This window comes from Malaya genurostris, chromosome 2 (assembly GCF_030247185.1).
Source record: "Malaya genurostris strain Urasoe2022 chromosome 2, Malgen_1.1, whole genome shotgun sequence".
NCBI lineage: Eukaryota > Metazoa > Arthropoda > Insecta > Diptera > Culicidae > Malaya > Malaya genurostris.
In genome coordinates, this window is record NC_080571.1 from 92,936,682 (window position 1) to 92,962,850 (window position 26,169).

At 39.4% G+C, this 26,169-nt stretch overlaps 1 protein-coding gene across 22 annotated transcripts in view; it reads left to right on the top strand.

Moving 5' to 3' along the window:
• The window catches only part of LOC131430093 (TLD domain-containing protein 2), a 514,027-nt gene extending 488,558 nt beyond the window's left edge, over positions 1–25,469 (top strand). For all 22 annotated transcript variants that reach the window (XM_058594764.1, XM_058594767.1, XM_058594765.1 and 19 more), the window contains 4 exons: positions 5,211–5,332; positions 5,462–5,621; positions 5,701–5,870; positions 23,234–25,469. In XM_058594764.1, the coding sequence (XP_058450747.1) occupies positions 5,211–5,332; positions 5,462–5,621; positions 5,701–5,870; positions 23,234–23,369 (588 nt within the window). In that variant the 3' untranslated portion in view covers positions 23,370–25,469. The remainder of the gene's footprint in view (positions 1–5,210; positions 5,333–5,461; positions 5,622–5,700; positions 5,871–23,233) is intronic.
• The last annotated feature ends 700 nt before the right edge of the window (positions 25,470–26,169 follow it).

The following is a 26,169-nucleotide window of genomic DNA, read 5'->3' on the forward strand; positions in this document are numbered from 1 at the left end:
CAATACACCTAAACTAAAGTACAGATTAGTTACATTAAACATTCTGACATACAATTATACATTACGAAACAGCCGATATGATTTAAACGATAATGAACACTGTTGCGAACTTTGCATTGCGCAAATTGCACAAAGCTAATTAAGTTATCCTAGATTTGCACTGCACTGATGGTTTTAATTTCCGATTCGCAAAGAAGCAATTTTTACAGTTCTTTACATTTGGAGCCATTAGAAGGGCTGGTTTTGCTCCCATGCAAACGACCAGCAGCAGGATGAAGCAATCGATCTTCTTAAAAGGAAAACTGGCTCTGGGACCTGTGCGTTTAAGGTTTTGTACCACGCAAAAGGTCTGCGTTTTCGTTACCGACTGCTCCTCCTGACGACCGAAATCCAAATGAAAGCACTACTGAGCGTTTCAAGCTTTATATTAGGTTTGTTCTTACTGATGGCGGGAGAACCTCACCTCGACATCCAGTTCCGTCTGAAGCACTAGAAGAAATGAACGATTTTCAATCAAAAATTACCTTTTATACTCGTCCAGTAGATAATCGGAACTGATATGTGCCTGACTACCTTCAAAACCGTCGTCCGGGTGCGAAAAAGGCAAGCATGCATAATGAATTTTCATCATTATTTCAAAAAGTTTTAGAAAACTTTGTTTTTCAGTTATCTATGGTTATCTCACGCTGTTGAAAATTTAATCATAAATTCCTGATCATATTTCCGATGACTTGTAGAAAAAATTATGTTGTTGGGTTAAGTACATCAAGAAATATTCGTATTCGTAAGTCGTATTCACGACAAAAATGTTCCATTTTTCGGTGTTCGGGCCAATTATGGTTAACCAAGACTGTGCTACGTTTCGAATATACCCTTAAAAATTAGTTAACATAGTTTCTATGATCTCCCAATTTGTAGTTCAGATTTCAGCTTAGAACAAAGTTTGTGTAAACTTAATTCTAAGTTGAAATCTGAAGCAAATCCGTTGCGACTTATAAGGATTGCTGCATATTATGTAAAAACCTTCAGCGATCCAAGTTATCCACGAAACAGGCCCGTACCCAGGATTTCGTTTCGGGAGGGGCCCTAATCTTTTATGTATCTATTTCTTGGTGCGCATTTAGTACCTGTTGTTTCTTCGAAGCGTAAGTGCATATTCAAAAGTAATTAATGAACTTAAAAGAATTTCTGAACTCACATAGAAAATAATTAACACTTTAAGTAAATTATCATATATTAGTAGGGATGCGACATTTCCAGTGAATCAAAAACGAAGAACCGCTGAATAAATATTCATATATTTAACAGAGTATGTTGGTTGATGAAAGCACAGCGATTCTCGTAACGTAATAATTCAGCTAAGGTAGTCTTCGAAGATCAAATAGGACGAAACCCTTTCAGTTTTCGTACCATTTCGATCCGATCGATGTGAATATTGTGATACAAGGACCAAATTGTAACTCCATATTCCAGAATACTGCGTACTATTGCAATGCAAACATTCCAGAGAAAATACACATCTTTGAAGTCTTGAATGTTGCATATGATGTGTAAATTTTGTACCCAATCTTGAACTCGGTCGTGCGAAGGAAACGACCCTACTGAGTTAAGATGGGACTATTTTAACTTGAAGCAAATTGGAAGTCTGTCAAGTCACGGTAGAAACTTCTTTGAACGGTTAAACCCGCTGCCTTCGTACAAACTCCACTAAGGAGTGAGTATGGAACGGAAGCATGTTAAAACACGTTCTAGAACTATCTGAGCGAGAGGATCAACGAGGATGAACTCCGTGCGCTAATCAATTAATTATTGCAACGAACGTTAGAAATCTTCAAAACTGAAGAACTATCGTCAGATTGCCAAGAAGGGATTTTCGAAGTAGTGACTACGAGAACACTCTTCCAAGGAATGATTGACTTTATTCAATTTTCTTGGGTTTTTATACAAGTTTTCAGCTTACATATCTAATAACAAATTCTACAAATCGCGTAGGATAAAATGAGAAGGAATGAATCCAACTTTTATTGCACCTCTTGCTAATATACCCTACGCTCAAAACGTTATCTGCGCCAGAATGGCTGGCCTATTCGATCGGTGCTTTATCTTTTATTTATTTAGGTTTTCCTTCTTTACCTGGTGGTAAGAAAATTCTTCTGATTCGTTACATGATGAGTACCAAAACTGCATAAGCTTTCGCAGCATATAAAACGCAGTATAAAACCCTCTCTTTTTGAAGACTACTACAATCTACAAGGATTTGCGATGGTGCGATATATTTTTAGAATTCACTGCAAAGGTCATTCGTGAATAGTATGAAAATGAGTGGGCCAAGATGGCACCCTCGTTTGGACTCGTGAGCAGTGCGGTAAAATTTCATTTTCAATCGTCATTTGAAGTTTTGCTTGCTCAGTTTCGAGTGCCAAGTAGTGTAGCTCCTTCATTGTCTTCGCTCTTGGTAGTGAGCAAGTTCGAATGAATAGAATTATAAATGGAGTAAAGTATTAAAAATGAAAACTGAAGGAGGAAAATATTAATTTATGTGTATTCTGTAATTGATATTTCAGTTAACTGGTTTGTCTTTCATCTATTATCCTGCATCCATTCGAATGTTAACATAAACCTCATTTGAAGATCGCTCTCATACTATTGAAAGAGATATTTTGTTACTTCAAGAGATCAACTGACGGTGGTTAAACTGAGTTTTGATTTGAAGAGAATCGATTGAAGAACTGAACGCTACCCGTTCGGTACGTCAGTGAAAGTTGTGTGTGTCAGAGTGTGAAGTTTACTGCAGTAGAAAGAACGTCAGTGTGTTTCACATTCGGTTTCAACTGAATTGAATGAAATTTTACTGCACTGCTCATGAAGAACAGAAGGCTTCTGAACTCCTTACTCTAATTTATAAGACATATTGGTTGATAGTCATACAAACTTACTTCGGCGGTTCCCGATTTCAGGTTCCGGAAGTAGCGGTCGAACTACTAGACTCTCATCGACTTCTTCTCCATTCATCCAGCACCATTTCATGTAATTTTGACACTGTCCCTTGTTAGCGCATCGTAGCACCTACCGCTGTGGACTCAATCACCACGAAACTCTCAAAACCACAATTTCACGGTGCAATCCAAAGAAGCACTAGACTCATAATCTCGTATTATAACTTTTGTTTGGTTTTCTTCGCCTTTTCGCCTCCCAAACAAGGCCAACATTCTTTCAAGTTGTAAACCTGTTTTAATCCACCTAGTGGTGTAATGATGCCTTTCTCATATCAATCATACTATCATATATAATACTGTGGTATTCTTCAAAATAATTTTCTTCGATTCTTAAAAGAATAACCGAAATCGGTTTGTTTGACCGTCTACTGATGAAAACTATCAATTGGAAAGGATTTGAGGTCTATTAAGACTTTTTACGGTTTTTTGCTCTTTTCAGCGATGGTATAAAATTTTTAATACACTTTACCCTATATTTCCGGATCCGGAAGTCGGATCCGGATGAAATTCAGGAATTACACAGGACCTTTCATTTGAACCTAAGTTTGTGAAAATCGGTCGCGCCATCTATGAGAAAAGTTAGAACATATATTTTGATTATTTTGCACATTTTACCCCATAACTCCGGAACCGGCAGTCGGATCCAAATAATATTCAGGAATTTTGTATGGGACCACGAGACCTTCCATTTGAATCTAAGTTTGTGAAAATCGGTTCAGCCATCTCCGAGAAAAGTTAGTGCAAAAAAACGTTACATACACACACACACAGACATTTTGCGTACTCGACGAACTGAGTCGAATGGTATATGAAACTCGGCCCTCCGGGCCTCGGTTCAAAAGTCGGTTTTTAGATTCATGCTTTTACAATCTATAAAGGTGTCCGATTTCGGGAGGGGCCAGGGCTCCTTGGGCCCCTCGGCTGGGTACGTGCCTGCCACGAAATATTAACCAGTATTGATAAGTCGTATTGGATCTGGTTCAAAAATCAAAGTTCAACTGAATATTTTAACCAGGATAAAAAAGAGTTTCATACGGTCATCAAAACTATTTACAATTGATTTGTTTGAGTATTTCACTGCAGAAACATTCTATTCAGTCTTCTTCAAACACTTCTGTTTTATATTAAATAGTTGAGCTTGAACACCATTTTACCTAAATAAATTACTTTGTGGTACAACTATATCTGTAACTGTAACTGTCTTTCGCATTTCTGAACCATTTTCCCCATTGTGTACTAATTTAAATACAATTTTTTGCCCACATTTTTAACTACTTAGAAAGTTAGAAGATTTTTTAAACAAAGTTTTAATTCGGAAAAGTCTTATAATGTTAAAATAGAGGAATAACCGAGAACAATAATTATGTAGCATTTGGTAGAGGAAACAATTCAAAAGCCTTTCACCATCCCAGAATTGGGCAACCGGAAATGCGCAAAAAGTTTCGCAACACGTTTCATTGCTGCCATATGTACATAAACGATCCGTTAAAATGCCATTGTTTAACACCTAACTGCGAATCATTCGATCCGAGTCCATTGATCGCTCTGCTATAAACGAATACAGATCAGAGAACCATTTTTCGTCAGTTCCGAAATGTTTTTTGTTTTGTTTTAGAAACCTACGCAGTTGTACAGACTACTAGTGTAAATAAATAGATGTCCTGTGTTGATCCGGTTGTCACTGACCAGCTACGTTGGTCAACGCGGGTTTATTCCGTTGATGTAGAAGTGACAATTTTTAACTGTTCGTTGTTACAATATTTATGTACACAAATATATATACTAGAAGAATGCCGTTGTTGAATGCCGTATAGCGAAATTACTTATCTAGACGTGTGTCAAAACTGCAACCCGTAGATATGAACGTATTGCCTCCGTATAACTCCACACGATTTTCATTCAAAACACACATTCGATCAGTTCCTCTAGAGTAATCATTGAACGTAGCAGCGAACTTCCGATATTTGTTCCATAGCCTCTTTTTTCTATCCCGTGTAAACATAAGCAACCAAGTACTCCTTGTTCTCTCTGTCTACTGTCTGCATTGATTAGCCTTGAAACTCCAAGCAAGAACTCACACCTTTTTTGTAGTAGCAAAGCAAGCCAACCAAGTAGCGAATCAAAACAAAAAAAAATCGTTATTTTTTTCTTGTTTTTGCTCGATCAATTAATCCACTAATCGCATTTTTTTCTTGTTTTCACTACTCCGTTCAGGTGCTGTCTATGAGCACAGATGACTACCGAAAAGCGACGCTGTTTGCGACCAGTTCCATCGATCAAGAGTTCCAGATCCCGGAACTGATCGGCCAGACGGAGATCCTCAGCGAAGAGCACCGGTAAGTTCGATCGCGATTCATGATTCCATTCGTGTATTTGTTTCGAACGATGTAAAGGACCTGCGTCAGAGATTGACAATTGTAGCCGTAGTTGATTCTGACCATAGAAATTTTGCATTGCTTTTCTAGGGAAAAATTGTGCGCCCACCTGCCAGCACGTGCCGAGGGTTACTCGTGGTCCCTGGTGTTCAGCACTTCGCTACATGGATTCTCGCTGAATTCACTGTACAGGAAGATGCACAAGCTAGAGAGTCCCATTCTGATAGTCATACAAGATACTGAACACAATGTAAGTACCGGCTGTCTATGTTTGTGTGACCATGAGCACACACTGAGCCGGTTGTTCTGATGTTTTTTTTTTGTTTTAGGTCTTTGGAGCCCTCACGTCCTGCTCGCTGCATGTGTCGGATCACTTCTACGGTACCGGCGAATCGTTGCTTTACAAATTCAATCCACACTTTAAGGTGTTCCATTGGAGCGGGGAGAACTTGTACTTCATCAAGGGTAACCCGGAGAGTCTGGCGATCGGTGCTGGAGAGTGAGTAGTTTTGTTTGTTGGTTTGTAGCAATAAGCATGTTTGAAAGTTAAAGTTAGATCAATGAACTCGCTGGTATGTGGCCCGCAACGATTTTTTTGCAACGTGAAGTAAAATGATATATTTTTTTCTTTGATTTGAGCAACGTTGCTGATGAGACAAGCTTGTTTATTGTTCTTAATTCGCATTAAAAACTGAGAATAGACGATGCAGACGTGGGCCGGCACATTCGTGTCAATTCGAATTTAAAACATTGTTGTGCCTACGTCGCTAGTTTCAACAAGGCTATTAGATTAAATAAGTTACTTTCGAAATCCAAGAACTTTTAAGTCGGTTTCTTAAAAACTTCATGTGGTGAGTGCTTGTCTGTTAAAAGTGATGTACTCAGCTGTCACTCACTTTCCATGTTGTATGGAGCTATCACCGACAGCTGTTCCAGGAACTTTTTGTTGATTTTCTGGGGAAAATGCTTATCTAACAACAGGTCTCAAAGAACTAAGCTAACCTAACAAGTAAGCTAATTAATATATGATAATAATAAACTAATATTATTGCAATCGACGATGAAACTGTAACGATGTCGTAATGATGTCAAATACATCGTTGAACACTCATTGAAGCGGCAAATCATTGCCAAAATCGGGTTGTTATTAGCATAAAGCTTGTTTCATTTAGAATTGGAAAAAACTTTTGCTCATATTGTGGCGCTCCTGGTGGACGGATTTGGAAGTTCTTGGCGCCCACGTGTCGGGAATTTTGTCAGCTTCACGTATGATTTTTGACATTCCGCAAATCGACAGTACCTTGTAAACAATCAACATGGAAGCCGAAAGAAGGGAAAAAATTGTGCACAGTTATTGGGAAAATCCATTGTGGTCTGCATCTAGACTAGCTAAACAGCTGAAATTGCCCAGAAATACCGTATGGCGCGTTATCAAACGGTATAAGGGAACATTGACGATGATTCGGAAGCCTCAAGCCAATCGTCGGAGTTGAACTGTCGACCGGAAACTGCGTGGTAAGGTTTTGAAGACGATTAAGAGGAATCCTAATCAGTCGGACCGTGATTTGGCCAGACAATTCAGTGCTGCCCATAGTACCGTGAGGAGAACTCGACTCCGGAATGGAATCAAGTCGTATCGAGCTAGCAAACAGCCAAATCGGACCATAAAACAGAATAGTGTGGTCAAAATTCGTGCTTGGAAACTATATGACCAGGTGCTGACCAAGTTCGACGGGTGTCTTCTGATGGACGATGAAACCTATGTCAAGGCTGACTTCGGGCAAATCCCAGGTCAAAAATTTTACTTGGCAACGGCTTGGGGGGATGTTCCAGCCAAATTTAAATTTGTTTGTGCCGACAAATTTGCAAAAAAAATTATGATTTGGCAGGACATTTGCAGCTGTGGCAAAAAAAAACTAAAGTTTTCGTTACAAATAAGACAATGACATCGGAACTGTACCAAAAAGAGTGTCTCCAAAAACGAATTTTGCCGTTCATTCGATCCCACGACCAATGTTTTGGCCTGATTTGGCAAGCAGAGAAAAAAGGTCCAGTTTGTTCCGAAAAACCTTAACCCACCCAACTGCCCCGCGTTCCACCCTACTGAGAAATACTGGGCAATCATGAAGAGGAGACTCAAGGCAAAGGGATGTCAAAGACATCAATCAGTTGACGACCTGTTGGAATAAGATAGCTAAAACGATGGACGAAGAAGATGTGCGCCACCTAATTAGCGGTGTTACAGAAAAAAATCGAGAATTCCTTCGAAACCGTGACGAATAATTTTATCGGTTTTTTTTTCTTAAAAGTATGAAGAAAACGCTACATTTGTATAAAAAAAAGATCTTGAATTCAATAATAAATAACTGAAATACAGGCAATTGTCTTTGTTCCAATTCTATCTGAAGCAAGCTTTAGTTGGTAATACGCAATTCAGTGTGCAAGAAAGATCGAGGTTGATCTGAGATAAAACATTAGAAACATCATATTCAGCCAGTAGTAGTTTAGACATAAAGACAGCTTGTGATGCATGTCTAAGATCTGCTAAGGATTTAATTCCTAATAGTTGACAATGGTCTCCATATGGCGGAAGGCTCGACGGGTTACTCCACGGTAGTTCCCGTGTAGCTTAACGAAAGAATTTTCGTTGCACAGCTTCCAACCTTTGAATCCATGTAGCGTGGTATAGTGCTTTCTTTTGTCCGGAAAAAATCAAAATTTCGAAAATCGCGACTGAAATTTTTCACAAGTGATCTTTAGACATAACATAACTCACTGCAGAAAAGTTCAGTACTGCTTTTTTGCAAACCGGATTCTCACTGATACTTATTTTACATGGCAAAAAATCAGTTGTAAAAAGTTCACTAGCGAACATTCTGCTTGATGATATTGATTTAAGAAAAAAGTTCGCACTTTGAATATATCGGATACGACTTTCGAACAGAAGTTTTTTTGGGAAATGAATTTTCATAGCCGTTATATCTCAACCCTTTGCAGAATACATGATGAATAAATTTGAAAAAAAAAACTGAACCTTTCTGAGAATATTCAGTGTGTACCACAATGAGTGGTGACGTATTTGAAATTTATTCGCCACTGGCGTGGTAGTGGAGTAATATCATTAGTAAAAGTAGCAAGAGCTGTGATTAATAATAGTTAGAATAATAATAAAGACATTATTAAATACAACCACAAACCATATTATGCAGGCTGATTAGAAAATTTAGCCAATTTAGCTTGAATAACGTACGCAGAAGTAACAGGAGCGCAGACTACCGCTATGCCAACTCAAACGCGCCACTCAAACACTGCACCTACTGTGTGTTCGAGACTTGTTAACAAGGCTGCCCTCCTGTTACTACTTTGAATCAAATTCATGCTAAATAGCGTTTTATTGGCTTTAATCTGAATAGTGCAGTGTAATCAGCCACCTGGAGTTGAAGCAGCCTTTCGCCGTTATGATCACTGTGTGGAATGTGGATAAAATATTATTGTTATATTGACCACCCTACGTGTATCGAAAATATCGCAGTAATTATTCCTCGGTTGCGGATCAGTTACGAATTTACTAAGAAGAAATTTTTTTTATTGATGAAAATATAATAATTAAATCTTGCACGAATCACTTCGCTGTCGAACTGAAGGGTAGTGGATATTTAGCAATCGAAAAATATCGTACTCTCCTTTCTTCGATTATCTCTGTGGGTGAAAATTCGTCATCAAATTTCGTGGACACAAAAAATCACTTGTGAACTTCGAGGTTCAGAGTTTTGTGGATGCTTGTTTCGTGAATGAAAATATTTTTTCACGAGTGAAATGAACTTTTCTGATCATGATTTTTCCAATACTGGCCCTTATTACCGTTCTCACTTTCACTTTCACATTCACTTCACTTACATGTCACTTCACTTGATTTTACCTATTACCAGTATCACGCATAGTGAAGTGATCACTGTGGTGGAAAAAACTATTTTTTCAACAAAATGTTGGTGGCGTGATGTTCATAATGACATCAAGTACATCTAAGTAATTACTTTTGTCCTTGAAGCGACTTCCGTAATAAGGACCTACATTCACTTCACTTGATTTCCACCGTGAAGTGATACCCATAATAAGGGTCACAGTCACTTCACTTGGTTTTCACCGTGTAGTGACACCGGTAATAAGGGCCACTGGCTTTCAAACAAAGTGGATCACGAAATGACGGTGCTTTCAAACATAGTGGATCACAAGATGACGGCAGGAAGTTTGACGCCTAGATCTTTGACGTGACCAACGCGTTGCAGTTGAGTGCCAGCGACGGTGTAATTAAACTTAAACATGCTTCTCATACGATGATAGCTAATGACGAATCATTTCGCAACATAGAGTTTATTACACACCATTCGTAAAACATATTGGCCCTTATTACCGTTCTCATTTCCACTTTCACATTCACTTAACTTACATGTCACTTCACTTGATTTTACCTATTACCGGTATCACGCATAGCGAAGTGATCACTATGATGGAAAAAACGAATTTTTTCAACAAAATGTTGGTGGCGTGATGTAATAAGGACAGTGTAGTGAGTGATCGGGTAGTGGACACAACACCACAAACACCCTCCGAAATAAAAGTCGGTTTAAACAGTGAAAACTGCGCGAGTGGAAGCTATAGAAGTGGTTTCAGTGTTTTTAAAGGGTTGTCGCACCCTATAATGATGCAATGAGTGCATTTTAGTGGCTGGAAACAGCATATTTTAAAGTGCCGATCAGCCAAATTGATGGCTGCTGATCTTTTTTCGCCATGGTCGCCTCGATCATCGCGTCTTCGCAAGCCAGTGTTTGTGTTTTTATTATATTGCCGGTCAAACTTCGGTATATAGGATTCCATTAGCCCTTTGGCTAGTATACAGGTTTGATATGAACTCATACCATTCAGGTAAGTTTATTCTTCCTATGTGTGTCACTGAGGAAAAATAAATGTTTTTGCACTCTATCTTCACATTACATTCGGTGCCTTTGGGCACTTAGGTATGTGACAGATGCAAAATACACACCCATCGGTTGCCTTTCAATCGCAACTGGTGGTGTAAAACTATTTGTACTGGTCAATACCGGTAAGATAGTAAAGTTTCAAACTTTTTTGTTTGGGCACTCGCTATATGTGTAAATAGCAATTTGGCTCATCTCCACACGATCTGTCGCTGTGTGATCGTTGGATTTAAATTATATCCCTTTACTACTTGGCGCCATGCAGGGAATCTGCGCGGTAAGCCAGCGCTAGCTGTCTATATAGATACAGGAGTGTTAAATTGTACACCGCGGTGTGGACGGTTTGGGAACTGCTCGCGAACAGTGCTGCTCAAATTGATGTCCTGGTCGCTTCCTTTTTCCCTTGGCTGTGGAGACAGTGCACTGGATGCAAATCAGATGTCATTTTTGCACTTTGACCTCTGTGGTATTTATTGTTCTGTTGGTTTATAACAGCTTTTGGGGGGGCTGCTCTGGGGTTTTCAGTTGGGCTGCGGGTTTGCCGAGCATGTCTCGAACGTTTGCACCACTGTGTGTACAATTTATTACTCCGATTTAACACTTCAAGTGTATCTTTGGTCGGTGTGTGTAGATTTGGACAGTTTGTCGCACTCGTCCATTCGAAGCATTTATATTTACTTGTGAATATAATTGCGTACAAATTCTCTGCCATAGAATTTGGGATTACCTAATTAGGATTAAAGTATTAGTGAGTATCCAACTCTGTTCTTTCGGAACGGACTTTCGGCTTTCTTTTACTTTGGATCGCACTAGCGAAAGGTTGAGTATTTCCTCGCGCGCTTTCACGCTTTAAATTCGTATCGCTTTTTTCTCTTTTATTTTTCGGAAAATGGATACAAAATACATCCAATCATCTGACTGCTCTCATTCCGAACCGTCTGATGGCCAGAAACCTGGGAGTTCCGTCACAAAGTGTCGGAACGACCAGAATATGGAAGTCAGACGGAATGGATTCGAGAGTAGTCAGACTGCGATGGATGTTCAACCCGGTCCTTCGCCTTCCACCGTTGAAACAGAAGGCGAAGACAAAGGTAAAAACTTTGAGCGAAATCTAAAAAAGAAGATTCGCAAAAGACAAGCTCTCGGAAAGGCGGCTTCTGCTTCTAGAGGCCACTTGTCCGAACAAACTGAGCGCTTTCAGGTCCGGATGTTGAACGGTATGTTCACTGAGGACCTGAAAGCCCATTTATTAAGAGACTTGAACAAATGTCTCTTCACAACGCCGTCTACGGAGTTTATACCAAGCTTCAAAGGCTGTGGACTTAGGTACGGCATCGTCTGGTTCTCTCCGGAGAATGAGATGAGCAGTGCCTGGCTCAAGCAGAAGCTTGGTTTGATAAACCAGCAGGCTGGCGATAGTAAGTTCATTATTGAACCCTACAGTCTACATCAAAATCGGGTTTGCCTTCCTATTCCTTGGGATACTGAGGAAGGGTTGGCTGAATCCGATGTTCTGATGAGATTAGATCTGCAAAATCCGGGGATTTTGTTGAATCGGTGGATGTTACTCAAGGCGGGTCCGGTTACTGTGGGAAAACGCATGTTTTTCTGCAGTATCGACGATGACTCAATGAGCCTTCTAGAGAAAACAAAATTCCGTCTGAACTATGGTTTTCAGAAAATCTATGTACGTATCGTTCATCAGAAAAACGTACATAGTAACAAACCTGAATAGGCTTTAAGAGCAGACTGTTCGGGACCTCGCAAAGGTTCAGAATTTACTTCTGCTTTCACTAAATGTGATCCCCAGCAGATTGTTCAGCATCCCTCAGGGGTGCAGAATTTACTTCTGCTTTCTATGTTTTTTGTGTCGTCAATTTCCCCCATTCTCCTAGTCCAAACCTTACCATTTCCCTTCGATCCCTCCCTCTAACACATCGGGAAAATGATGAAAACAAATAATATGGATGGCAAGGCACAAATCTCCAAATATCAAGGGGAACGTGCCATTCGAGCCAATTTGTTCTGATTCCTGATTCCTGATATTACCGTTCTCATTTCCACTTTCACATTCACTTAACTTACATGTCACTTCACTTGATTTTACCTATTACCGGTATCACGCATAGCGAAGTGATCACTGTGATGGAAAAAACGAATTTTTTCAACAAAATGTTGGTGGCGTGATGTTCATAATGGCATCAAGTTCATTTAAGTAATTACTTTTGTCTCTGAAGCGAATTCCGTAATAAGGACATTCACTTGATTTCCACTATGAAGTGATACCCATAATAAGGGTCACAGTCACTTCACTTGGCTTTCACCGTGTAGTGACACCGGTAATAAGGGCCATTAACAAAACGTTGTAACTCACGACAATCAGCCTCTTTGCGAATAACAAAAATATTTTCAAATCGTCGGCAAAAAATTATTTTCCACCATGCTTTACTGGAAAATGCGCAATTCAGGCCCCAATGTGGTTCTTAGCCTCTTGTCCAGTAACTTCTATCCCTACCTCCCCGCGGTGCCGGCTGGGATACGAGCAACCATAGGAAAGATCGGGTAACCAATCCCGGTGGGACCTTGGTCGTATGCTGACAGGGAAGGGGGTCCTCTTTAGAGGATGTCGGAGCGCCTGTACTCCATGTTAGGAGCGGCTTCAAACAGCGTCTGTTCTGGTATCCAGCGGCTGAGTATGAAATGCTGTATCCCGTCCAGCTAAATCCAAGGTGGCAACCCCACCAACGGGATCGTCCTAGTGCTAGTTGGGACGTTAAACAGAGCAAGCACGATGATCCTCCGGCGAAACAGGGGGTTGGCGCAGGCCTAATAAGCCGCCCGTAAAACACCTATTACGAATGATACAGGAGAGAATACGACCCGGAACAATCGGCATAGACCCACGCAACGAAAAAATGACTACGATTGGAAACTTGGAACATGGAACTGCAAGTCGCTAGGTTTCGCAGGCTGCAACAGGATAATATACGACGAACTAAATCCTCGCAGCTTCGACGTCGAAGCGCTGCAGGAGCTTTGTTGGATGGGACAGAAGGTGTGGAAAAGCGGCGTTGAGCGGCTACCTTCTACCAAAGCTGTGGCACAACGAACGAGCTGGGAACTGGCTTTATAGTGCTGGGCAAGATGCGTCAGCGAGTGATTGGGTGGCAGCCGATCAACGCTAGGATGTGTAAGTTGAGAATTAAAGGCCGTTTTTTCAATTACAGCATCATCAACGTGCACTGCCCACATGAAGGGAGACCCGAGGACGAGAAAGAAGCGTTCTACGTGCAGCTGGAACAAGCCTATGACGGCTGCCCACGCAGAGACGTAAAAATTGTCATCGGGGACATGAATGCCCAGGTAGGAAGGGAGGCAATGTACCGACCGGTAATCGGGCCGAACAGCCTGCATGCCGCATCGAATAACAACGGCCAACGGTGTGTCAACTTTGCGGCCTCCCGAGGAATGGTAGTCAGAAGCACCTTCTTTCCCCGCAAGGATATCCACAAAGCCACCTGGAGATCACCTGACCAACAGACCGAAAACCAAATCGACCACGTTTTGATCGACGGAAAATTTTTCTCGGTCGTCAACAATGTTCGCACCTACCGCAGTGCGAATATAGATTCGGACCAATACTTGGTTGCTGTATGCATGCGCTCAAAACTTTCGACGGTGGCTACCCAACGTCGAAACCGAACGTCGCGGTTTAACATCGCGCGGCTCCGGGATACTGGAGTAGCCTAAGATTACGCACAGCAGTTGGCAGTGGCACTACCAACGGAAGAGCAGCTTGGTGCAGCTACTCTTGAAGATGGCTGGAGAGACATCCGTTCTGCCAAAGGTAGCACTGCATCAGCAATGCTAGGTAAGGCGGCTCCGAACGTGAGGAACGACTGGTTCGACGACGAATGTGAACAGTTAGTGGCCGAGAAGAATGCAGCTTGGGCGAGCAAGCTGCAACACCGGACGAGAGCAAACGAGGAGCGATACAGACAGGTGCGGAACAGACTAAACTCGGCATCCCGTAGAAAAAAGCGCCAACAGGAAGACCGAGATCGCGAAGCGATGGAACAGCTGTTCCGTGCTAATGACACAAGGAAGTTCTACGAGAAGGTGAACCGTTCGCGCAGAGGCCATGTGCCACAGGCCGATATGTGCAAGGACACCAACGGGGATCTTCTCACGAACGACTGTGAGGTGATCGAGAGGTGGCGGCAGTATTTCGACGAGCACCTCAATGGCGATGTGGCGGAATACGAAAGTAGCGGCGCGGTAACGAACTTGGGAACGCGTGCGGAGGACGATAGACTGCCGGCCCCAGACCAGGAGGAGGTGGTAAGCCGGTTGAAAAATAATAAGGCCGCTGGCGTTGACCAACTACCAATCGAGCTACTAAAACACGGTGGTAATGCACTAGTGAAAGCACTGCACTGGGTCGTTACCAAGATCTGGGAGGACGAGATTTTACCGGAGGAATGGATGGAAGGAATCGTGTGTCCCATCTACAAAAAGAGCGATAAGCTGGATTGCTGCAATTACCGCGCGATAACTCTGCTGAACGCCGCCTACAAGGTACTCTCCCAAATCTTATGCCGTCGACTTTCACCGATTGCAAACGAATTCGTGGGACAATATCAGGCAGGATTTATGGGCGAACGCGCTACCACGGACCAAGTGTTCGCCATCCGCCAGGTGTTGCAAAAGTGCCGCGAATACAATGTGCCCACACATCACTTATTCATCGATTTCAAATCAGAATTCAAAGTTAGAATGTCGGAGAACAACCCGGTTAAAATGATCCTCGACAATGATCCGACCGGTATAAGAAGAAGAGGCGCACAGCGGGCAAGATGGATCGATCAAATTGAGGACGACCTGCGGACCCTTCGCAGCTACCGAGGCTGGCGGCGAACAGCAATGAACCGAGTTGAATGGAGACGCCTCCTGTATACAGCAGAGACCCGCGTGGTCTACGACTGAAAGAGTAAGAGAGTAAGAGTACCATGCTTTAAGACAGACAGGTTTCGTTCACAAACGACGAGAAAAGAAGTGGTGCTAGCGTACTTCCCTGAGGAACACCTGATCCGCTTGTAAAGCACTCATATACAGTATTACCAATTTGTACTGCAACTTTACAGGCTCGCGGCCTTAAGATTAGTGTAGATCGTATCTACCTGATATTTATTAGACATTGGTTCGGGGCAAAACAATGTTAAATCTCATTTGTTTAACATCGTTTTGCCCCGAACCAACCGACCGACCAGGGAAGAATCCATGCTGGTAACTGCTTACATAATGATGACAAGCTGATAATAGAATCACATTGATGAGTGCTTTGAAAATCTTGGATTCAACACCCTGCGACGTGATTCCTCAGTAATTAACGACGTAACACTTTGCTCCATTTCTATTACAGAGCATTTTAAATCAGTTGGAAATGATTGCTGTTGGAGCGACAAATTGAAGATATTTGCACGTGAGCTGCTAAAATATCCGAATATTTTTTTCTAAATAGCAGTTGGCATAACAATGATACTTTGTGCATACGAGGACTTGGTTTTCTGAATGACTGAAGTAATCATTTGCTCTGAGACATTGAAAATGTTCATATCAATGACATCAGCGGGAACATTACGGGATACGTTTTCAAGCCCGTTGACAGATATTTAGTCAGTCAAAAACACACATTTTGCAAGTCCGAATATAAAAACGAATACGAATAAAATTGACATACTTATTTCACACTTCCGAACATCAATAATTATTCGTATTTGTTGATTGGTTGTGTGAATTTGGCAACTGTTGGGTATTTTTTGCCATCCTTTATTTATCTTCACCAGAATTCAAAGTCTGTACCAGAAATCGGGACCTGGAACTGAGTTCAAGAACTAAATTTGGAACCTGGCACTGGCTCAGCATTCAGTGGCAAAATTCTGGTTCGGAATGCTGATCAAGAATAGCTCTAGAAGAATAGAACTCATTTTCACAAACTCTGAACTTGATTTCCGAACCTGAATGAATTTAGTTTCACAATCCAAGGCAAAAAGTATGATAAGTTTTCCTCATCGTTTGCGAAAGTTTCAGAAAACTTATTTTTGAATTATTAAGGTGAAATGTAGCGTCATAAAATGCGCGCAAAATTTTATCCGCTTCAGTTGAACGAACCGTCGCACAAAGCGTACCAAGAAAAACGGACACATAGAAACAAGAACTTTTTTCAATGATTGAGCGCAGTGGGCTTACGTCTCGTTATATTGTCTTGTAAAAAAGACTGGAAGTAATGAATTTTTGAATTCTCCTTCAAAAGAACGATTGAAGACAAGAGAACATTCAAGTATTTTCGATATCTTTTCCAGTCGTTCACCAGGCCCTTCCCGCCGATGAGATAGAATTTACGTAAAATTATTCACCATTAACTTTTTTTCGGAAGCGACTTTCGGAATTATATAGCATGATGAGTCTAGAAATGTCTGTTTCAACGATAATGAACCGAAGACTAAACAGCCTCTGGCCTCCGGTGCCAGAAATCATCAATAGTTTAATAATTTCGTAGATTACATTATTGGAATACATTCCAATTATAACTAATAATTCATCATACCATGCAGTTAAAATTATTTAGTGAATCTTTTCTCAAGCACATATTTGGGGCACGAAATTGAATATAAAGTTATTTCATAGTTCCTTATTATTCAATCGATTTTGAAAGCAAAATCAAGCGTTGATTCATTGTATTCATAATAATCGAAAAACCATTGAATTCCAATAAGTTTTCCATGCTGACTGGCTCGAAGCTGACCCTCAATGTTTATCACTTTGTTTGTATATCAGGTTAATGAACGATAATACTTGGCTTATATTCATTTCATTCAGTAGCTTGTCAATGATGAAGTTCTAGTTTTGCTATAAAAATTGCTACAATCTAAAATAATACCTGTTATACGATATCACACAGCCAGGCTTTATTGCTTCAGCAACATCAATGCATTGAACTCAACAGAATTGGACATTATTAGCATTATAAATGACAGCTACTTAGAAAATAAACGATTTCTTACAATACTCATTTTATTGTATTCAACTCGTTTTTATTTCAACACAAAACCCAATACTGCATATATTCGCGTCATTATTTTTTATATAATTTTTGCTCACGATATAATGCCACCGTGCCCACCGTGCATTTCTCACACCACCTCAATACGAAACAGCAGCGCGTAAGCAATAAAAAAAATGCAGAAAAGTTTATGTAAACTTTTTCAATTTTCGGTTGTTTTAGCTAAAATTTTATAATTTTGTTTTGCATTTTCAGATTCTTTGTGAAATTCTGCTACAAACACTACTTTTCAGTTCTAAAATCAGCCCCGTGGGACGGAACAGTGACCGTTTATACATTTCAAAAACCAATTACGGCTCGGCAAAGCAAAATTTCAAAATTCTAAGAATACTTAGTTATGATAAATTTGATTTCGAAGAACTTAAGTGTTTTTGGATTTTCGAAAATCGATCTAGTTTTTGAATAATTGATCAAAAACGCAATTTTCGCATTCCGCTACTTTTCACCTTAATGGTTATCTCACACTGTGGAAAATTGAATCATAAATCGTAATTCTGATGGCATGATGAAAGAATTATGTTATCGCGTTTAGTACAACTCGAGATATGCACGATTAAGTTCTATCCATTCTTCCACAGAGCTAATTTCGAAGAGACGTCCTATGGTAAAGTAAGCCGTATTCACGTCAAAAAAATTCTACCATGCTAACGAAAAATCGATTGTTCGAAATTCTGAAATAAAATAATATCAAGCAATCGTAAATTTTCAGATGAAAAGAAACCCTTCAAGTACATAAGCATGTAGATAGAACGGTGAAAAACCAGTTTTAATCCACCTGGTGGTGTAATGATGCCTTTCTCATTTTCCTTTTTCGCCTGTATATTACAGCAGAAACTCCCCGAACTACTACAATTTGAAAAGTTCAGAAAATTGTTTTGAAGATTTCTATTTCAAATATTACTACATTGATACACTACATTTGAATTTAAGTTAGTGAAAATCTATTCAATCATATGTCAGAAAGTGAAGTGAGCTACATTTCATCATATTTGATTATTATCACCGGTACTTCCGGAACCGAAAGCTAGGTATCGGTATAGTTACATTCGGTTCATTCAACCATACACTAAGATGAACTTACGGTTCTCTATGACGATTTTAATGTGGGAAAAAAATGTACCAGTAGTCGGACTTGGATAAATATTAGATCATTTATGGGACTGGTTTATTTGGTTACAGAGTCTCATGGTCTGCAAACTAGAGAAAATCTCTAGCCAATATAAAAAGGTAGCTTATGAAAAAAGTATTCCTGAAATGGACCAAAGGTTTGATCCGAATGAAAATTAGAATATTCTTATGACATCTTAAGAACTTCCATCCCCGAGCAAAATGAGTGACATTCTTTTCCCATTTTTTGTTCATTATTTTCACATTTTTATACATATCACCCTGTAATTCCGGAACCGGAAGTTGAATCCAAATGAAATTCTGGAACTTTGTGTGAGACCATAAGACCTTTTATATGAATATAAGTTTGTGAAAATCGGTTCTGCCATCTCCGAGAAAAGTGAGTGAGTTCACATTTTTGGTGCATATCAGCCTATCAAGTTGGATACATATTAAATTCCGGAACTTTGTTTGGAACCATGAAATTTTCAATTTGAATCTAGGTTTGTGAAACTCGGTTCTGCCATTTCGAGGAAATTAAGTGATATAATTTTAATATAATTGGTGCATATCATCCTGTAATTCATGAACCGGAAACGGATCCAAATGAAATTCTGGAACTTTGTATGGGACCGTGAGACTTTCATTTGAATCGAAGTTTGTGAACATCGGTTCAGCCATCTCCGAGAAAAGTCACACACACATACAATATTTGTCACACACACACATACACACAGACATTTGTTCAGCTCGTCGAACTGAGTCGAACGGTATATGACATTCGGATTTTCGGGACTCGGTTCAAAAGTCGGTTTTTGCAGTGAATGTATAGCCTTTCTATATGAGAAAGGCAAAAATTATGATAATCTGTTGAACAGTTTTTGAGATATCGTTTGTTAGCCGCATTGGTATTTTTCAAGAAACTCCATATCGAGTTAACAACGTTCAAAGTTTTGCTCACCAAGTGTTTATGGATAGAACCAGTGCTTTATGAACTGCTGTCATTTGAAAAGATGACAGTTCTTCGATCTTAATGAAATTTTACACAGATATATTCGAAAGTATGTACTTTCAGAATAGCAATCAAATATTACCAAAAGAAAGAGTAATAGGGTATTACGAACTGATGATGTGGAACTAGTCTATCGAATTCATAGGTATCAATTTTATATCAGTAGGTGCAATAATATGACTAATCATAGCAAAATTGACTGAGCTGGAAGTATGCAATATCTAACTACTTTTCATATGTTTACTTCTTTCAACTTCTAGTTGACACTTTTGTATAGAAAACAAAGTTGTGTTCCACATCAACAAGTTGGAATCTGTTCGTAAGCGTTACGAAAGGTGTCTCTCGTTTTGCCTCTCAAATTTTTTTCAATCAGTAAAAAACCGATAAATCTTCAACGACATAGCCCAAAACTCATATGGAAAAATAGAACATATGATCCATGATGTTCTGATTCCTGTTTCTGACGACTGAGTAAAAAAAATCAAAAATTTCAAACGTTGATACTCATATCATATGAAATTGTATGCAATCTTTTAAGAAAGCCTGTGGTGAACCAGAAACAAGTTGGAAGGAGCTCACTCGGATCTATTGCAAATGACTTGAGAATTAGTGACGTTAAGGATGGGGTTCGTTGAGGTACATCAAACGTGTTTCTGAAACAAGGGATAATTAAAAGAAAAGAAGGATCTATGAAAGCTACGACTTTCTTTCACAATTCCATTGGGTATGAGTGTTAGTTAACTGTTCTAAAAGATACAACTATTTGGATAATTAGATGAAAGTGAAACTAATGCCAAATCGCGCTGATTCCTGGAAACAAAAGTTTCATGTTATGGGGACGTCCGCCTGGATTCGATTCTCAACCCCACACATAGGATCAGAAAACTTATCTGGCCCGCAGAGGCGAATAGCCTCTATAATCGAACCAAAAAGTTAAGAATAATGTCGTTTTCGTTTTCAAATTGCACTACACCGGTGTAGCGAAAACTGCACCTAAACCGTTTGTTTTTACCAACTGCACTACACCAGTGCTACACTTTTGGTATAGCTCTGTGCAATGGAATCGTTTATTGTAGTCAATGGTTACTGTTTATGTTTTCGTCGTTTTTGTTCGTTTATTCATGCCTCAGTGTAGCACTGCACCGGTGTAGCGTAAATTAAAAACGAAAACGCCATAAGTTTCATGTTACTGGCATGTGGCGTTTTGTTCCTGTTGTATTGTCAAAAATCAACGCCTTCGAAGTTTCACAATTATGACAGTTCATATTTATCTGTGTGAAGGTCGATAACATGTGTTAATGGCGTTGGCTTTATGACGTTCGATGGTGTGAAGGAACATGAAGCTTATATACATCTTTTTATTGGAAGAATACTGATTCGAGTCCTCGTTCTGGACGTATTTGTTCCAAAGAAAAGTACTGTTTCTCTTGATTTTAATTCGTTTGACAAGTGCACACAACAACGGTAAATGCCTTTCTAGCCTTTCTCTTTCTTTTCTATAGAAAGACTATGTAATCACTGTGAAACCCGATTATTAAACCAAGGCCCGAAGGACTGAGTGTCATATCTTATTGAAACACTGAGAGAATACGATCTTTAAGGTGAACGTGGACAGAAGCCAAGAAAAATAAATGTAAAAGTATTGGTGAAACAATACTTTTTCATATAGTAATAGTATTTGTGAGTAGAGAGGAATGAAATAATAATATTTATGTGCTGAAAGGAACACAGTTGCAAGAACAAAATGTAAACATTGAAACTATTCAAATCACCTAGCAGAACAGAGTGAACTTATCTCATCTTCATGCTCATTCTGGAGTTAACAAATTGCAATCATGAGAATATAATGATTTTGCCAAAGAAGATAGTTTACTATTTGCCTTCGTTTGGTTCTTGGCATTTTTCTTACATTACAAAGTAAAAAGGAAGCTGTTACATTGATGGATTAAGTATAGTAACACAACACGAAATCAGAACAAACTCTGTTGCAATGGCATTTTGTATTAATTTTAATTTTTGAATATGAAGCTCACATATTCAAAAAATATGAACCAACAAATTCTACATTTTCCATTTTGTCGACAACATCATCGTTTTCGAATAGGGAAGCAACCTCACCCAGAGAACAGTCAAGTGGTACTTGACGAGAGGGCTTGATGATAAATCGGCTATTTGCTCTGAAAAGATTTATCATGCAAATTTGAAGATATAATTTCATACGTATTGACGAAAATATTTTAGAACTTTACCTGATGATACCAAATTATTGGATCAAGTACAGTTTCTAAATTCTGTGGTATTGTTTTGAACCGGCACTTCTGGCAGTTCTTCCACTGTTTGAACTGATGAGTCCCGCACATACTCGCTACCCAAAACACACTCTATTAACGTATTCCATCTATTTTGCTATTGATTTTCGCGAATGAGCGCTGCTTTCTTCTTCTTATATGGACGAGGCATTTCGAAAAGATTGCAATACTTGAAATGTTTGTTTATTTTTTGCATTCCATAGCGACGGTAAATAAGACAACAGGGTTGCGGATAACTAGGAGGGGAAGCAGTATTTGAAATGGAAATTAGGCAAATGTTATCGTTTTTTTCTAAATATTGAAATTTTACATGGTGACGTACGAAAGTAGTTTTGATCCGCAATTTTATCTATATCAATGTGCGACTAATTAAAAATATTGCTATTTTTAGTGCATTGCAAGGTTTTTTTCTCTAATTATGTATGGCATCACTGCCAATATAAAAGGGTGGTATTACCAATACTAAAGCAGACCGGCAAACTAATTATCGTGGATTTTTGGAAAATTTTCAAATCCAGAATTGTGAGTTATTCAAAGGTTTTATAATAAAATGTTTAGAGCAGATGATAAATTCACCAGTGAAGAACACCTCAAAAGTGTTTCATAAAGCTTACTTATGTCACATAACATTAAACAGCAGTTGAAATCTTGAGGTGAGTGAAAAATAATAACATTCTGAGAAGAAACCTTCTAATGAAGGTCCGAAAAAGTTTTGCACAAATCATTCTTCAGAGTTGATAGTTTATCGTAAACATATCTCAATACGATGAGTGATTATGTCACCAAATTGCAGTAGCAATTCTACGCAGCACATGTAGAAAAAATGTGTTTCATGGTTTTTTTACATCAAGAGCAGGGCAAAATAGCGGAAGGTGGAGTGGGAAGGTAGGCGGTTTTTTGGTTGCCATTTGTGGCTCGCTTCCATGGTCACCTTAAAAGACGCGAAACAACGAAACAGAACTTTCAATAATGTATTAACTAGAGTGACTATAAGGAGAGTGACGACATCTATCGGTTTGAAAAAAAAAAACATCGTTATCCATATATTTCCAAACCAGCAATCGACCCGTCGAATTCAATACGAAACTTACGAAGTGGTCAGCATTTCGAATAAGTTATATTGTTATGTTGCTTATATTACGGATATCTTGTAATGACCTTAAAACGAAGCTCTGCTTCGTATCGTAACAGACGCATGAGCAGCTTCAATATATCCAGCAAGTCAGTCAACTTTTGATGTTTACATATTTAAGTTCTCCGAAATATTTTCCTAGAACCAAATCACTTGAAGACAAAAATATTAATCCAAAACCATTCGCTTTCGTCTAATTACAGCGGAAAATTCGGGCTCTGGCTGGACGGAGACCTGAACCAGGGCCGATCACAGCACTGTAGCACCTACTCGAACGAACCACTGGCGCCGCAGGAGGACTTTGTTATCAAAACACTCGAATGCTGGGCATTTGTCTAAGTAACAAAGAGCTGTGCGACTGGCGCTTCCGTGAGGCGATACATCAAAATCAAGAAGAAGAAGAAGAAGAAGAGGAAAAGAAAGAAACAAAAGACCGTGGGTGTGTTTTGGATTTGTTGGGGTGTCCTTGCGTGTACGAACGTTGATTCCGTTTCTGTGCCTGTATGGAGGGGATTGCTGCTGCCACCTTGCGTGGCAAATTAGAGTTATACTGCGTGTATGCGAGAACGTTCTAGATATAGCAAAACTGTTTTCATTTATTTTAGAGTGCATTCGAATGTGTGAACCGATCGAAACGGGAGCCGCTGCTAAAAGAGCTGAGATAAAATTTAGTGCTTAGTGTTAAGAAAACTGAAACATGTATCGAAAATGAGAAGCAAGGATTAAAACAAATTTTAGAGATGCTACTTTTAAGAATATTATAAAAGATACTAGAGCGATAGAAAAGAATATTGTAAAAGAGATAAATATAAACCATTTACAAGAGAGAATTTATTAGTGCAACCTTTACCTTTACATGTTTGGGCAGAGCAGCGAATTTGAAGGTGGGCAGATTTATAGCGATTAGGGCTGATGTCACCTGCAAACAAAGGGGCACGTTGTTAAGAGGATTTATATTTATAAACGCAGAGTGACACGTTGAAAATGGGGACTGGCCCCGATATAAAACAGCTATATTTGTAGTCGTAATTCAGCGCCATTCGTTGGAGTGTGCTATTGTAAATGGTTGAGCTCTGTGAAGCCGAATTTGGGGGCTCAACACAAACCCTCATCTACGTTCCAAAACGCTTTGTGGAGTCTCCCCAAGACTAGAGCAGCAGCACTCGGGGAGCGGATGGTGATCATCAGGGAGGCTTCAGGCTATCCTCAAATGCAAAATCCAACTCTCATACATTGATATGTTTAATAACCTCTCTATACATTAGGGCAAAGCAAAACTAATAACAAAAAAAAACAGAGGATAAATCACCGAAACATAATAACACCGCAGCACAGACTGCAGCTACGTAATCACCCACTAAAAGAAGCATGTAGCATAAACATATAATAAACGAAAAACAAGTTGCTAATAAATACCAGATAAAACATAATTGTGTTAGAAGTAAACTGTTCACATCTAGAGACTGCTTTTCATTTGTTTCAGAACATGTTGTGACAAAGTAGAGGAAGTAGTGAAGTCAAAGCAAAACACACTGATTAAACAGCAGCAAACACAGAACCACAATCTCCCATGCGTGGGGAAGAAGAAAACAAACAAAAAAGCGCGGGTGTTCAACGTTAGTCATGTTTGTTTGTTTGTTTGGAAGTACCATCGCGGTACCAAGCGCGTTAGCAAACGGCAATTCATTTCAATTCAATGATACATCATTGACAATAAAACACTTAAATCTGAACCCAGGAAGCCAACAACATCAATACACTCAAACACACGAAAGAACACAAGAACACAAGTACACATACACTTTCACATAGGATACAATCGACTTGAAAAAAAAAACGCGCCAACGCATGTCAATTCAGAGAGAAACATTTGCAAAACCATTTGCTTTATTGAACGTTTTAGGCTTAGTTTCAAAATTAGTTGGTCCGCTGTACGTTTTGAGTTTCGACTGTGACTTATCGTAGCATTCATATGGTTTTGCCGTTAGTTGTCATTTGTTTCGATTCGTATCGATGTCCTTTTGCTTCGGCCTTCAAAGGCGCAGTCAAACCAATAGTTGATAGTAGGCAGGATGGCGGTATGACAGGTACGAGATGCGATGTGTCTTGGACCGCGGATTGGTTTGTGGAATTTTTCCATCAATAATCTATTTTATCGTTTTTTAGCCTGTAGGAATTGTTTTAATTTATTATACACTTTATAATTTCCATCTGTATTTTATTTATGTCGATGTAAAGTGAATCCAACCCAATTAATACATTCAACTTGTCCCCGGCTGTGTAGTGCCATCCTTTGGTGCGCGCGGACGAGCCGGTTGGACCATATTGAACAGAAACTAGCATAACACAGAACATGTTGTTGTAATTGACACGTTTTACATGTGAACTATAGTAATAAACGAAACAAACGATAATTGCATGAAAAATAGTCACGCATAATTTTGATTATTTTTTCTCAAATGAAAGAACAAGCATCCTTGGTTCACTACTTTTAATGCTCACACGCACACAAATAAGACACACAGATCGATTGCATGCGCTTTTTTGTCGGATTCTGTTGAGCATAGTCATGTACATCATCCATTTAGCGGTTTGCGATTTGTTTTCAGAGCCTTTTCGGTTTTGTTCTCCAGGTACCGATTCTGAGCCAACGAAATGGTCGACCATTGCACAGTAAGGAAAAATGTATCAAACACGCGAAGACTTTTTTGGACACATGATACAGCTAACCTCAAAGCATTTTTTTTGTGTTAAATGATCAGTAAAATCAATTCCATTCGATACTAAGAAGAATCGCACAAAACGCTATCATGTTTATTTTACCTTAAGTTCCCTTTTTTGTACTGGATTGTATTCAAGTCTAACTATATAACAGAAAACCGAAGTACTTGCAGAAGACCGGAGAGAATGTTTCTGATGTAAACAAGTATAACAAATCGTTTGCATATAGTTGTGCTAGCTGAATTGCCCGGCATTGCTCGGAAATGTTTCGTGAACGGAAGGCCACAAAAAAATTCTAGAAATTGACCTGCCCATTGAAATACTTAGACTTAGATACCCGATTGAACTATACTCTGGACCTTATTACCGGTATCATTTCACGGTGAAAATCGAGTGAAGCGAATGTAGGTTCTTATTA